The sequence below is a fragment of the Scyliorhinus canicula genome, chromosome 24 (genome assembly GCF_902713615.1).
Source record: "Scyliorhinus canicula chromosome 24, sScyCan1.1, whole genome shotgun sequence".
Classification (NCBI taxonomy): domain Eukaryota; kingdom Metazoa; phylum Chordata; class Chondrichthyes; order Carcharhiniformes; family Scyliorhinidae; genus Scyliorhinus; species Scyliorhinus canicula.
Window position 1 is genome coordinate 3,561,872 of NC_052169.1, and position 16,334 is coordinate 3,578,205.

Sequence of the window (16,334 nt, forward strand, 5' to 3'; positions counted from 1 at the left end):
CAAACCCACGTATCCACCCTATACACGTAACCCAACAACCCTCCCCCCCAACCCCCAACCCCCAACCTTACTTTTATTAAGACACGACGGGCAATTTAGCATGGCAAATCCACCTAACCCGCACATCTTTGGACTGTGGGAGGAAACCGGAGCACCCGGAGGAAACCCACGCACACACGGGGAGGACGTGCAGACTCCACACAGACAGTGACCCAGCCGGGAATCGAACCTGGGACCCTGGAGCTGTGAAGCATTTATGCTAACCACCATGCTACCCTGCTGCACCAGAGATAACAATCACCAAACTGACCCGGGGGTCACGCTGCTGTTTGCACTGAATGAAGTTAAAATCCCGTCACCCCTGACCCAGAATCACACACCTTGTTATGGAATGAAATTCATTGCATTTTTCATTCCGTGGGAAGGTTCGAGAAGAGTTTTAGCCTTTTATACCCACCTGAACTCTCTCCGGTCAATCTCGCGCTGGACAGACTGGGTTGAGATTGATTATTGTGACCAATACGATCGGATTGTATGAAGTGTTCAGATGGAGTGGGTCTGAAATTCCTGACATTACAGGAACTTTGAGCAGAGAGTCCAAACCCGCTATCTATCCATAACCTCACGGGGAATGAAGAATTATATCTTCCTCCTGACATAAACCTACCTGTAGGTTTGCAAAGTAGAATCCACTGCAGGACGTTACTGGTCGAAATTCAGCGTCACGAGAGGCTGTTCAGCTCACAGGGCTAAATCGCTGGCTTTGAAAGCAGACCAAGGCAAGCCAGCAGCACGGTTCGATTCCCGTAACAGCCTCCCCGAACAGGCGCCGGAATGTGGCGACTAGGGGCTTTTCACAGTAACTTCATTTGAAGCCTACTCGTGACAATAAGCAATTTTCATTTTCATTTCACAAACTGCTTGATAAGACAATGGTCATTTTTGACCTTTCTCCGGGCAGCACGGTGGCGCAGTGGGTTAGCCCTGCTGCCTCACGGCGCCGAGGTCCCAGGTTCGATCCCGGCTCTGGGTCACTGTCGGTGTGGAGTTTGCACATTCTCCCCGTGTTTGCGTGGGTTTCGCCCCCACAACCCAAAAAGGTGCAAGCTAGGTGGATTGGCCACGCTAAATTACCCCTTAATTGGAAAAATGATTGGGTACACTAAAATTTAAAAAAAAAAAAAAATTTTGACCTTTCTCTCTCTATTTCTAGCCAATACTGTAATTAGTGCATACATCTACGTCCAGCCTAGTAGGTGGCATATTGGCACCCCTGTCAGAAGTTGTGGGTTCTAATCCCACTCCAGAGGCTTGAACCAAAACTGAAGGCCATGCCCCGTGCAGTACTGAGGGAGTGCCACACTGTCAGAGGGTCAGTACTTAGGGAGCGCCACACTGACAGAGGGTCAGTACTGAGGGAGTGCCGCACTGTCAGAGGGTCAGTACTGAGGGAGTGCTGCACTTTCAGAGGGTCAGTACTGAGGGAGTGCCGCACTGTCAGAGGGTCAGTACTGAGGGAGTGCTGCACTGTCAGAGGGTCAGTACTGAGGGAGTGCCGCACTGTCAGAGGGTCAGTACTGAGGGAGTGCCGCACTGTCAGAGGGTCAGTACTGAGGGAGTGCTGCACTGTCAGAGGGTCAGTACTGAGGGAGTGCTGCACTGTCAGAGGGTCAGTACTGAGGGTGCTGCACTGTCAGAGGGTCAGTACTTAGGGAGTGCCGCACTGTCAGAGGGTCAGTACTGAGGGAGTGCTGCACTGTCAGAGGGTCAGTACTGAGGGAGTGCTGCACTGTCAGAGGGTCAGTACTGAGGGTGCTGCACTGTCAGAGGGTCAGTACTTAGGGAGTGCCGCACTGTCAGAGGGTCAGTACTGAGGGAGTGCTGCACTGTCAGAGGGTCAGTACTGAGGGAGTACTGCACTGTCAGAGGGTCAGTACTGAGGGAGTGCTGCACTGTCAGAGGGTCAGTACTGAGGGAGTGCTGCACTGTCAGAGGGTCAGTACTGAGGGAGTGCCGAGGGAGTGCCGCACTGTCAGAGGGTCAGTACCGAGGGAGTACTGCACTGTCAGAGGGTCAGTACTGAGGGAGTGCTGCACTCTCAGAGGGTCAGTACTGAGGGAGTGCTGCACTGTCAGAGGGTCAGTACTGAGGGAGTGCTGCACTGTCAGAGGGTCAGTACTGAGGGAGTGCCACACTGTCAGAGGGTCAGTACTGAGGGAGTGCTGCACTGTCAGAGGGTCAGTACTGAGGGAGTGCCACACTATCAGAGGGTCAGTACTGAGGGAGTGCCACACTGTCAGAGGGTCAGTACTGAGGGAGTGCCGCACTGTCAGAGGGTCAGTACTGAGGGAGTGCTGCACTGTCAGAGGGTCAGTACTGAGGGAGTGCTGCACTGTCAGAGGGTCAGTACTGAGGGAGTGCTGCACTGTCAGAGGGTCAGTACTGAGTGAGCGCCGCACTGTCAGAGGGTCAGTACTGAGGGAGTGCCGCACTGTCAGAGGGTCAGTACTGAGGGAGTGCTGCACTGTCAGAGGGTCAGTACTGAGGGAGTGCTGCACTGTCAGAGGGTCAGTACTGAGGGAGTGCTGCACTGTCAGAGGGTCAGTACTGAGGGAGTGCTGCACTGTCAGAGGGTCAGTACTGAGGGAGTGCTGCACTGTCAGAAGGGTTGTCTCTCAGGTGAGATGTCAAACAAGTGGAAATAATGGTCTGTCGAGAAAGGTTAAAGGCGTTTTTCCCCAGCCAATAATTATCCCTCAAATAATGATCTCAAACAGAGGATGTCACGGTGGCGCAGTGGTTAGCACTGCTGCCTCATGGCGCCAAGGTCCCAGGTTCGATCCCGGCTCTGGGTCACTCTCAATGTGGAGTTTGCACATTCTCCCTTTGTCTGCATGGGTCTCACCCCCACAACCCAAAGATGTGCAGGGTAGGTGGACTGGCCATGTTAAATTGCCCCTTAATTGGAAAATAAAATAATTTGGCATTTATTTATATTTTAAAATAATCTAATACAGATTGTCTGGTTGTTATCAGATTGCTGTTTGTGGGATCTTGCTATGCGGAGATGTGTTTCAATGTTTCCTGCAGTGACTGCGTTACAGAGCACTTTGAGATGCACAAGACACGAGTTAATAAATGACCTCCAATTAAGGGACAATTAAAAAAAAAAATTTAGAGTACCCAAATCATTTTTTCCAATTAAGGGGCAATTTAGCCTGGCCAATCCACCTACCCTGTACATCTTGGGGTTGTGGGGGTGAGACCCACGCAGACACGGGGAGAATGTGCAAACTCCACACGGACAGTGACCCAGAGCCGGGATCGAACCTAACTCATAAACATTTACAAATCAAAGTTGGGACGGTTTTCCTTGAAGAGGGAAAGTCTGGGAGATTTGATTGAGGTATTCAAAATCATGAAGGGTGTGGGCGGCGGAGAAAGGGGGATACCCTTCCCACTGCTGGAAGGATCAGGAACGAGAGGGCCCAGGATTAAACTGAGTGACAAAAGAAGCAAATGCGACACCAGGAAAATTGACTCCAGCCAGCAGGTGGTTGGGGTATGGAACGAACTGCCTGAGAGTGAGATGGGGGCAGGATCAATCGCAGAATTCCCAAATGAATTGAACTGTTATCTCGAAAGGAAGACTGGACAGGGTTACGGGGAGAAAGTGTGGGGAATTGCACAGAGGGCCAGCACTGACATAATGGGCTGAATGGCCTCTTTCTGTGCTGTAATGATTCTGCGAGACCAGGAGGGAAAGGCTGGGATCGGTGGCAAATCGCTGTCGGGGAAACCCTTCAATGCCACCTGAGCAGTGAATGCTGGGCTGGTGAAGATTATTTTTTAATCTTGTAAGGTCCACATTGGTCTATATGGAACATGACTAAAGTCCCATCCCACTGACCTGGCAGAATGTGCAGTGAAAGCAGAGTAAATAACCATTAATATCTGTGCTGTGGGTGATGGGATGAGTCAGGGAGGGAGTGCATGATTCGAGGAGCCACAAGGTGAACCATCCACAGGTCGAGTGCAGACTGACCATTTTAGGGATGAAAACCACATTTATTTGCTTCAATTTTAAAATGCTAACAGTCACAAAAACGGTGACTGCTTTGGCGTGGGGTCATTCTGTATTCGAAACGGGGAGTACAAATCCCTATTCGGATATCCGTGGACAGTTCAAATTACATCAAAGTATTTATTGGGGCACACACTTTATTTCAGTAATTGGATTTAATCGCGTTCATTAATCTGAGAAAGATTCAAGCGATGGGCACCTGGGGGAGGGGTGCAAGGCCAGGGAAGGGATGAGAGGGATTGGGAGGAGCAGAGGGGGTCTGGGAGAGGTGAGGGGTCCGGGGAGCTGCTGAGGGGGCTAACGCGGGGCAGGAAACGGGCAAAGCGACATATCAAGGGCTTCCTGGACTGAGTGTCTTGTGGCCAGTCTGAAATGTGTCATCAATGCTGACTGCAGCAATTTGAACCCCATGCCTGCCTTGTAACCTGCAAGAACTAATCCAATAAATATATTAGATTTTTAAAAAGCCTTGTTTCTTTCCCTACTGTGCATATTCTGCAGTGAGGAATAATAGCCGGTAAATAGCCCATTCTGCATCATTACAGACAAACATGTGAACATACGAATTAGGAGCAGGAGGAAGCCATTCAGCCCCTCGAGTCTGCATTCAATAAGATCATTGGCTGATCTGATTGTATCCTCAACAACACATTCCTGTCAACCCCGATAACCTTTCACCCCTGGTTAATCAACAATCTATCCAGCTCTGCCTTAAAAATATTCAAAGATTCACGGCGCCGAGGTCCCAGGTTTGATCCCAGCTCTGGGTCACTGTCCGTGTGGAGTTTGCACCCCCACAACCCAAAGATGTGCAGGGTAGGTGGATTGGCCACGCTAAATTGCCCCTTAATTGGAAAAACAATGAATTGGGTTTTCTAAATTTATAAAAAATATCCAAAGATTCTGCTTCCCCCGCTTTCTAAGGAACAGAGTTCCAGAGAGTCAAGGCTCTCTGGGAGAAAACAAATTATCCCCAGCTCTGTCTTCAATGGGTGACCTCTTATTTTTAAACAGTGACCCTCCCCTATTTCCAGATTCTCTCACAAGAGGAAACATACGCTCCACACCCACCCTGTCAACACCCCTCAGGATCTTAATCAAGGTTTAATCATCAGGTTTCAATCAAGTCGCCTCTCACTCTTCTAAACTCCAATGATACAAGTCTAATCTCTCGAACCTTTCCTCATAAGACCACCCACCCATTCCTGGTATTAGTCTGCTAAACCTTCTCTGAGCTGCTTCTAATGCATTTACATTCTTCCTTCAATAAGGAGACCGATAATGTCCATGATACTCCAGATGTGATCTCACCAATGCCCTGGACAACTGAAGCACAACCTCCCTACTTTTGGGCTCCACGGTAGCACAGTGGCTAGCACAGTTTCTTCACAGTGCCATGGTCCCAGGTTCGATTCCCGGCTTGGGTCACTGTCTGTGCGGAGTCTGCACGTTCCCCCCGTGTCTACGTGGGTTTCCTCCGGGTGCTCCGGTTTCCTCCCACAAGTCCCGAAAGACGTGCTTGTTGGGTGAATTGGACATTCTGAATTCTCCCTCAGAGTACCCGAACAGGCGAGATTGCCGTGGCACGTGAGCCGCTGTGGAACCGGAATCTCGATCATCTTGCCTGGGTGTTGTTGCTGGTTGTCACTGTTCGCTGAGTTGTAACTATATAGATTGAAACAGTCACTCACTGGTACCGTGTCTTGTTATGCTCTTGTCGTAGCATAAGCTGCTTCCTTGATGTTCACTTTGACAAAGGAAGGTTCAGAAATGGAGATAGCTTCAACACGTTTATTGACCTATTAACAATTCTCCTACTCTGATTCGGCTCCACTGTTAATCCTTCTATAGCTACTCAGACTGACGAACCAGTCTGCTACAATCCACGTGGTGGGTGTGATGTTGAATCAACCCTGTGTCTGTATTCACTGAGTGTCTCCACTGGAAAGGGGAAGATCATGTGTACTGTGTCCTTTACATATGTGATGCATATCACCACACTTATCACAGTAACTTCATTGCAGTGTTAATGTCAGCCTACTTGTGACAATAATAAAGATTTATTATTATTAATAATAAATAATTCCCCTCAATAAATTATAACATTCTATTAGCTTTTCCTAATTACTTGCTGTAACTGTTTTATTGAGATTCATGTACGAGGACACCCATTCTTCCCCCACAACGTTATCCTTTAGCACGGCACCGTGGTCAGTCAGCTCGCCCACCCTCCACCCTCATTCAAACCAGCTGAAAGAACTTCAAACCCGTCAGACAATTGCTGAGGGTCTCTGATTCCTGTCACCTGCCTCAACTGCAGTCACACCCGCCCCCTGTCCCTGACCGCCTTGCAAATCAGAAGACTCTGGGTGGGATTCTCCGATTGCCGCCGCTGAAATCGCGTTTGGCGATTGGCCAGAGAATCCGTTTTTACGCCGAAATCGGGGGCCACGCCGGTTTTCGGGGAGTGCGCCGCTCGCTGCATGGACGTAACCTGAGGCCCTCCTCCGATGCTCCACCCGTGACGGGCCGACTTCCTGACGGCGCTGCTCGCGTGTGCTCACACCGATCGGGGACCTCGCGTGGCGGTTGCGGACTGTGTCCAGCACTCCACAGTCGGGGGGGGGGGGGTTGTTCTGCTGGCCGGGGGAGGGGGGGCTTCAGTGGGGGCTGGAGGGACTGGTGGGAGGAGGCGAGGGGGGTTACAGGGAAGGCACTATCTGGCAGGCTGGGTCCCCATGTAGCCATTGCAGGTCGCCAACGTGTGCATGCACAGCCATGTACCGGGCAATTCTCCATCCGTATCTGCCGCTGAAGCTGGGGGGCTGCTAGTCCCGCACTGGGCGGAGCATCGGTGCGGGGGGTGGGCGCCAACTTTTTGGTCATAAGACTAGATACAAGCTCTGGACAGAGCCTCGAAATGAGAGAATGCAGCCCTCTGTCTAATAGGGTGTGATCACTTCCTGTTACAAAGCATCCAGGTGATTCGTGCCCTCCCTGTTGTGTCGCAGTGTTCCCAGCTCAGCCTCTACCTCATTGACCTTGAGCCAAAGCTCCTCAAGCTGCAAACACTTACTGAAGATGATTTCTTTCCGGATCACACTGGTATCCGGGAGCACCCACATGCTGCAGCCGTGACACCTCACGCGTCCTTCCATACTTACTGCTTCAATTAATTGCTTCATTATTTTATTTATTTCTTTTTCTTTTATTAATCTTCTTATTTATAAATCATTACTAATCTTATCACAAATTCCTGTACTATTTTAAATCCCGGGAATAGAATAGACTTGACCACTTACCAGATTCCCACCAAGGTGCTCACACTTCCCCTCACATCGAGCAGGAAGCAATCCCGACCCAGTGGAAACAATATTTTCACAAAACGAAGACTTTGGTGACAGCGATGTTAACAGGTTGAAAAATAACCTGATTTTCCAAAATATATTTACTTCTTTCCAAACGGTGAGGGGCTGAAACTAACAACAGTCAACCGGTTTCCAGCTCAGGGAAGTAAATTATTTTAAACTTAATTCTTTAGCGGGTGACACACAAACAGGTGGTGAACAGTGTAGAAACAGACAGCTGTTTGTGTAAAACACAGTGGATGTGTCTGTCAGCTTAGCTGTGTCAAAGTATTTGTGCCTGTCTGCCTGTGTGTTTGTTTCAGTGTGTGTGTCTGCCTGTGTCAGTGTGTGTGTCTGCCTGTGACTGTCTGTTTCAGTGTGTGTGTCTGCCTGTGTCAGTGTGTCTGTCTGCCTGTGTCTGTCTGTTTCAGTGTACCTGTCTGCCTGTTTCAGTGTACCTGTCTGCCTGTGTCAGTGTGTCTGTCTGCGTCAGTGTGTCTGTCTGCCTGTGTCAGTGTGTCTGTCTGCCTGTGTCTGTCTGTTTCAGTGTACCTGTCTGCCTGTGTCAGTGTATCTGTCTGCCTGTGTCTGTCTGTTTCAGTGTACCTGTCTGCCTGTGTCAGTGTGTCTGTCTGCCTGTGACTGTCTGTTTCAGTGTGTGTGTCTGCCTGTGTCAGTGTGTCTGTCTGCCTGTGTCAGTGTGTCTGTCTGCCTGTGTCTGTCTGTTTGTGTACCTGTCTGCCTGTGTCAGTGTGTCTGTCTGCCTGTGACTGTCTGTTTCAGTGTGTGTGTCTGCCTGTGTCAGTGTGTCTGTCTGCCTGTGTCTGTCTGTTTCAATGTACCTGTCTGCCTGTTTCAGTGTACCTGTCTGCCTGTGTCAGTGTACCTGTCTGCCTGTGACTGTCTGTTTCAGTGTGTGTGTCTGCCTGTTTCAGTGTGTATGTCTGCCCGTTTCAGTGTGTATGTCTGCCTGTTTCAGTGTGTATGTCTGCCTGTTTCAGTGTGTATGTCTGCCTGTTTCAGTGTGTATGTCTGCCTGTTTCAGTGTGTATGTCTGTCTGTGTCTGCCTGTTTCAGTGTGTGTCTGCCTGTGTCCTGCCTGTTTCAGTGTGTGTCTGCCTGTTTCAGTGTGTATGTCTGTCTGTTTCAGTGTGTGTCTGCCTGTGTCTTGTCTGTTTCGGTGTTTATGCCTGCTTGTCTGTCTATGTCAGTGTGTGTGTCTCTCTGTACCTATGTGATTTTCTCTGTGCCTGTTTGTCAGTGTGTCTCCCTTTGTGCCTATCTCTGTGTCGGTGCCTTGACTAGTTTGTCATCTTGAACTGGGTGAAATTGTAAATATTTATTCTCTGATGTAGATCCGTGTTACATGGCAGAGGGTCAGAGGTGAAATCAATTACCATACCCCTCCCTGCGGAAAGCTGGAGATTCCCAGGAAATGTGAGGGGAGGAGCCAATACTGAAGCTCAGTTAGAGTCAACAGGAGATGGCAGCACGGTGGCGCAGTGGTTAGCACTGCTGCCTGACGGAGCCGAGGTCCCAGGTTCAATCCCAGCCCTGGGTCACTGTCCGTGTGGAGTTTGAACATTCTCCCCGTGTCTGCGTGGGTCTCACCCCCACAACCCAAAAGATGTGCAGGGTAGGTGGATTGGCCACGCTAAATTGCCCCTTCATTGGAAAAAATTCAATTACCTATCGAGTGTATGGGGTCAGTTGCCAGTGTCTGGGGGTCAGCTGCCAGTGTCTGGGGGTCAGCTGCCAGTGTATCGGGGTCAGCTGCCAGTGTCTGGGGTCAGCTGCCAGTGTCTTGGGTCAGCTGCCAGTGTATCGGGGTCAGCTGCCAGTGTATCGGGGTCAGCTGCCAGTGTATCGGGGTCAGCTGCCAGTGTATCAGGGTACCAGCTGCCAGTGTATCGGGGTCAGCTGCCAGTGTATCGGGGTCAGCTGCCAGTGTATCGGGGTCAGCTGCCAGTGTATCGGGGTCAGCTGCCAGTGTCTGGGGTCAGCTGCCAGTGTATCGGGGTCAGCTGCCAGTGTATCGGGGTCAGCTGCCAGTGTATCGGGGTCAGCTGCCAGTGTATCGGGGTCAGCTGCTAGTGTATACTCAGGAATAGACTCCATTGCGAAATAGAACAAATCTGATAAATAAACTAAATTGACAAATATAAAGCCTATTTGTATCAGTGTCAATTAAAAAATGAGAACAACATTGATGAATGGAGGGTGGGAGAGGGATATTTAGCTGCAGTGATCTGAGCCCGTGTTGAATAATGTGAAAGACACAAAACTGATGTAGCAGGTTTATTGACAATGTTCAATTCATTGAACTCTCCCGGAGAATGTGTCCAGATGTGAGGGCTCCCCTTCAGGACGTCTAATTCACTGGGTTCCCCTGGAAACAGCAGAGCTCAGTCACCCATCACCTATTGTCTGGATTTCTAATGTTGAATGATTCCAGCCACTGACCTTTCCAGGTATTTGGAATGCTGTGTCGGGATACTGCATCGGAATCCAAGCTGCTGGATCTTAATGATGGACCGTCAAGTGATGGGGGCATCAGACGGCGAGTGTCCAGGGCCATCACCTCCACAGATTCCACAAATTCCCAACTCTGACGTTGACCTCACAAATGCCCATTGTTGTCTTTACTTGTTGCCCTGAGGAGTGGCTGTAGCTTCACAGCACGCTAGCTACAGCTGGAGACCACTTATATCTGTGCTGGCTCTTTGGAAGAGCTATCCAGTGAATCCTGCAGTTTATTTTTCCCCTTTAAGTATTATCCAGTTCGCTTTTGAAAGTTCCTATCGAACCTGATTCCACCCCCCTTTCAGGTAGCACCTCCCAGAACCACAACCCACCGCGTAAAACATGTTTCCTCGTCGTTTTCTGGTTCTTTTGCTCAGCTCCTTGAACCAGACTTCCCCTGGTTAATAATAAAAATAATACCAAGTCTCCTGCCTGTTCCTCCTTATTTACTCCATCCAAACCCTTTGTAACTTCCTTTTCCCTGTTGTGTGTGGACAGATTGTTCAGTTGCTTCACAGGACGTGTAGGGTTCACACACACACACACACACACACACACATACACATACACATACACAAACACACATACACATACACACACACATACACACATACACACACATACACACACATACACACACACATACACACACACACACACACACACACACACACACAGACAGAGTGGGACTGGAGTCACATGGAGGGTAGGCAGAATGAGGAGGGTAACAATTTCCCTTCTCTCAGCGATACTGATCAGCTGTTGGGTTGTTTTTTTTTGCTACAATCCAGCTGATTTTTCTGGGTTAATAGTTTTGCTCCCGGCTCACCCGAATGTCAGAATTTGATCTCTCAGCTCGTCCTGGCGGGATTTAAACTCTCTGAGTTTCTCGACCAGTAACAGAGTCACAAGGCCTTGGTGCCCGTTTCTACGGGAGAGCCAGCTGCTCTTTGCGATCTAAAGGTTCCTTTCCAAACTGCCTCTCGGGGTTGGGCCCGTGTCACCTGCTCGGCCGCAGGGGGAATCCGCGAGTTGACGCTCCCCGATTACTGGAAGATTCCGTCCGCCTCACTCTTGCCGCTAAAAGCGCTCAGTCCGGGTGAGCGGCAATTTGGCATGGACCACACGCCGCCTTTCACTGTCCACGCAGCAGGGGGGAGCCAGGAGGATGAGCAGGTACAGCAGCAGGCACAGCCAACACGAACAACTCTTCACCCAGAACGTCGACCAGCTGCCCTGGGAAAACACCGTCTCCAGGGTGGCAGATTCATAACTGAAGCATTAACCGAGGGACAGGGAGAGAGACAGACAGAGAGTCAGAGGCAGCAGAGGGAGAGACGGAGAGAGTGAGCGAGAAGAGCAAGATGGAGAGCAGAGAGAGTATTAACAGTGAAACAAGCCCCGGGGAAATCAGAAATGCTCCATAAACTGTTTCAAAATGTTACACAGAATCATAGAATTTACAGTGCAGAAGGAGACCACTCGGACCATCGAGTCTGCACCGGCCCTTGGAAAGGGCACCCACCACCCTATCCCCATAACCCAGTAACCCCACCTCACCTTTTTGGACCCTAAGGGCAATTGATCATGGCCAATCCACCTAACCCGCACATCTTTGGGCTGTGGGAGGAAACCGGAGCACCCGGAGGAAACCCACGCAGACACGGGGAGGACGTGCAGACTCCGCACAGGCAGTGACCCAAGCCGGGAATTGAACCTGGGACCCTGGAGCTGTGAAGCAATTGTGCTAACCACAATGTTACCGTGCTGCATCGTTACGGTGTAGTATTCACCTGGAGCATTGACAAAGAGTCATCGGACTCGAAACGTTGGCTCTTTCCTCTCCCTACAGATGCTGCCAGACATGCTGAGATTTTCCAGCATTTTCTCTTTTTGGTTTCAGGTTCCAGCATCCGCAGTAATTTGCTTTTATTTATTGACCTGGTCTTTCAGTGCCTGGTTTGCACACTAAAAATGAAGAAGAGGCACTGACCCCATCCACCCACCCCGGAGGAATTGATCGAACCTGCACCCCACAAACAGGCCATTTGCTCCAAGTGTAGGTAATGGTCTCGGGGCAGCTGGTCACGTCCCACATGAACTTCGTCCCAAAACTCTGTTCACCAAACTGTCTCAGCATCTCCGAATCCTTCCCCTCGACCCCTCGTGATCACCCCAACTGCCCCTTTATTTATTTTTTTAAAATTTAGATTACCCAATTATTTTTTTCTATTAAGGGGCAATTTAGCGTGGCCAATCCACCTACTCTGCACATTTTTGGGTTGTGGGGGCGAAACCCACGCAGACACGGGGAGAATGTGCAAACTCCACACGGACAGTGACCCAGAGCCGGGATCGAACCTGGGACCTCAGCGCCGTGAGGCGGTTGTGCTAACCACTCGGCCACCGTGCTGCCCTAACTGCCCCTTTATTTATTCCCCTCCACCATTCCACATTCTCCACACTCTCCAAGTAAAGACGTTTCTCCTGATCTTTCAGTTGGATTTAACAGTGACTGTCTCAAACTGTCGGCTCTGAGATCTGCTCCCCCTTCACTCACTCACCACACTGAGTGTCCCCTTGCTGAAACTTTCCCTGTTTGACTCCGACACTGACTCTCACAGGTACAGTCCCACCCTCTGGCTCCGCTCCAGAATCTCGCACAAGTGTCGAGACTCTAAGGGCACAGACTGGGAGGGTAGACAGGTGACTTCTACCCTGTTCCTACACAACTCTCCTGGACGGACACACATTCCCCACCGGGAGTCAGTACCCCAAGGGCACTGAGGGCAAGTGCAGAGCCCCCTGCCCGACTCAGTACCACAACAGTGGCCCCTTCAACACTTGGACTGAACTGTTCCCACATTCAACTTACTTGAACCAGTTGGTCAATGTCATCATGACGTAGAGGGAGGCGAGGAAGAAAGCAAAGTGAAAGCAGGAGTAACTGTATGTGACTTGCTCCCTCTCGTTGTGGATCACTTTCTGTCCTCCTGTCTTCTCCACGTCAAACTTGGGCACTGTAGGTCACCAAAATACAGTTCAGGCACGGAGGTAAACACATTAATCTCTGGAATACAGTGCACAGCTTTCTGGGGGAACACAACACTTAAGAAACATTTCTTTTTAAAAATAATTTAGAGTACCCAATTATTTTTTCCAATTAAGGGGCAATTTAGCGTGGCCAATCCACCTAGTCTGCACATCTTTGGGTTGTGGGGGTGAGACCCACGCAGACACGGGGAGAATGTGCAAACTCCACACAGACAGTGAGCCAGAGCCAGGATCGAACCTGGGACCTCAGCGCCGTGAGGCAGCAGTGCCACCGTGCCGCCTTACTTAAGAAGCATTTATAATGCATATTGCACAGGGCCCACAGGAACTGTCCCCCATTGAGAGTTAGCAACTTCAGGAACTGTCCCCCACTGAGAGTCAGCACCTTCAGGAACTGTCTCCCAGCGAGAGTCAGCACCTTCAGGAACTGTGTCCCAGTGAGAGTCAGCACCTTCAGGAACTGTGTCCCAGTGAGAGTCAGCACCTTCAGGAACTGTGTCCCAGTGAGAGTCAGCACCTTCAGGAACTGTCCCCCAGTGAGAGTCAGCACCTTCAGGAACTGTGTCCCAGTGAGAGTCAGCACCTTCAGGAACTGTGTCCCAGTGAGAGTCAGCACCTTCAGGAACTGTCCCCCAGTGAGAGTCAGCACCTTCAGGAACTGTGTCCCAGTGAGAGTCAGCACCTTCAGGAACTGTGTCTCAGTGAGAGTCAGCACCTTCAGGAACTGTGTCCCAGTGAGAGGCAGCACCTTCAGGAACTGTCTCCCAGTGAGAGTCAGCACCTTCAGGAACTGTGTCCCAGTGAGAGTCAGCACCTTCAGGAACTGTGTCCCAGTGAGAGTCAGCACCTTCAGGAACTGTGTCCCAGTGAGAGTCAGCACCTTCAGGAACTGTCCCCCAGTGAGAGTCAGCACCTTCAGGAACTGTCCCCCAGTGAGAGTCAGCACCTTCAGGAACTGTCCCCCAGTGAGAGTCAGCACCTTCAGGACTGTGTCCCAGTGAGAGTCAGCACCTTCAGGAACTGTGTCCCAGTGAGAGTCAGCACCTTCAGGAACTGTCCCCCAGTGAGAGTCAGCACCTTCAGGAACTGTCCCCCAGTGAGAGTCAGCACCTTCAGGAACTGTCCCCCAGTGAGAGTCAGCACCTTCAGGAACTGTGTCCCAGTGAGAGTCAGCACCTTCAGGAACTGTGTCCCAGTGAGAGTCAGCACCTTCAGGAACTGTGTCCCAGTGAGAGTCAGCACCTTCAGGAACTGTGTCCCAGTGAGAGTCAGCACCTTCAGGAACTATCTCCCAGTGAGACCCAGTCAGCACATTTGAGGTAATCTTGATTAAAATTCTGTCCCTCACCTTCCTCATCGAGACAGCAGAAGCAACAGGAAGCTTTCTGTAACAGACAAGAGTGTCACAGTGAGTGAGTGTAAAACCCCAAGTGAAGGGAAAGAGACATGGCACATTGGAAACTGTCGTGATAAAATATAAGCAGATTGGAGAAGAGACAGATATTATGAAAATGAACTGAAAAACGTACCGAAAATCAGAAAAATTTGGAATGCTGCAGAACTATGTGGAGTAAACGCTTTGAAACTGGGAGTGATCTCCGGGTACCAGACCAAGGTGGTCGATAGAATAAAGAAAATGGTCATCCATGATCCAAATGAATGCTGGAACAGACTTTTTTTTTTAAATTTAGAATATCCAATCATTTTTTTCCAATTAAGGGGCAATTTAACGTGGCCAATCCACCTAACCTGCACATCTTTGGGTTGTGGGGGTGAAACCCACGCAGACACGGGGAGAATGTGCAAACTCCTCACAGACAGTGACCCAGAGCCGGGATCCGAACCCGGGTCCTCAGCTCCATAGGCAACAATGCTAACCACTGTGCCACCGTGCTACCCCTGCTGGAACAGACTTAAGGGGCAGAATGGCCTCCTCCTGTTCCTACGAGCAGCCAGAGAAGTCAAGTGATGGAGGGATGAATAATCGCGGAGGAGTGGAGTGAGGCAGGGTTAACAAGAGAGTAATTACTGACCTTAAACTCATATCTGTAAACTCGGAACATCCAGGTTGGTCCAAACACCTTGGCCAGACAAGATGCTTCATTACTACCCAGGGGGCATTGAGAGGGTCAGCGACGGCCAATCAGATTGATTGAAAGGAGAGTAACGATTGGGTCATTATTGCAGAACAATCACACTGACAGCAAAAAATGTTTGATTACAATCACAATAATGTTCTTCACTTTCGCACCATTTTACCAGCTTACAGGAAACACTTAAAGGTTACACAAGAAACGTTGCAATCGCTCAGGATTTGTTTACTGAATTAGAAACTAAATTTACCACATCTGGATTCTCCGCTAACCACAGTGAATGGGTGGTTGACATTGGTCACAGCACCAGGTTGCGACTGGCAACGGCAGTACCCTTCACTCATCACTCCATGTGGTGTAGGTGCACCCACTGTGCTGTTAGGGAGGGAGTTCCAGGATTGTGACCCAGCGACAGCGAAGGAACGGCCGATATATTTCGGCGATATACCTCCAGGCGATGGATTTGTGGAGGTAAGACCATGCCTGACTAACCTTATTGAATTTTTTGAAGAAGCGACTAAAGTAGTGGACGGGAGAATGTCTATATATCGACTTCCAGAAGGCATTTGATAAAGTTCCACACAAGAGGCTGTTCACTAAAGTGGAAGCCCATGGAGTTGAGGGCAAATTATTGACATGGTCAGGAATTGGTTGAGTGGCAGGTGACAGAGAGCGGGAATAATGGGTAATTACTCCGATTGGCCAGAGGTGACTAGTGGTGTATCACAGGAATTTATGCTGGGACCTCAATTATTCACATTCATTAATGACTTGGATGATAGCATAGAAAATCATATATCCAAATTTACCAATGATACAAAGTTTTTTTTAAATTTAGAATACCCAATTATTTTTTCCAAGGGGCAATTTAGCATGGCCAATCCACCTACCCTGCAAATCTTTGGGGGTGAAATCCACACAGACACGGGGAGAATGTGCGAACTCCACACGGACAGTGACCCAGGGCCGGGATTCGAACCCGGGTTCTCAGCGCCGTGAAGCAGCAATGCTAACCACTGTGCCACTGTGCCGCCCTACAATGATACAAAGTTAGGCAGCATTGCAGACAGCCTAGTTCTCAGTAGAAACTTACAAGGAGGTATTGACAGACTAGGTGAATGGGCATGGGAGCATAGTCTAACATTTAGGGCTGGATTCAGGAGAGATGTTAGGAAGAACTGCTTCACTCAAAGGGTGGTGAAGGTTTGGGACTCTCCCATAAACACCAGTTGA

At 49.8% G+C, this 16,334-nt stretch overlaps 1 protein-coding gene across 1 annotated transcript in view; it reads right to left on the bottom strand.

The window, feature by feature from the left end:
• Positions 1–9,715: 9,715 nt before the first annotated feature.
• serinc4 (serine incorporator 4) overlaps positions 9,716–16,334 on the bottom strand; it is a 31,076-nt gene continuing 24,457 nt past the window's right edge. The window contains exons 9-12 of the mRNA XM_038784390.1: positions 15,042–15,114; positions 14,357–14,393; positions 12,830–12,974; positions 9,716–11,227 (exon numbers count right to left, since the gene is read on the bottom strand). Coding sequence (XP_038640318.1) covers positions 11,035–11,227; positions 12,830–12,974; positions 14,357–14,393; positions 15,042–15,114 — 448 coding nt within the window. The 3' untranslated portion in view covers positions 9,716–11,034. The remainder of the gene's footprint in view (positions 11,228–12,829; positions 12,975–14,356; positions 14,394–15,041; positions 15,115–16,334) is intronic.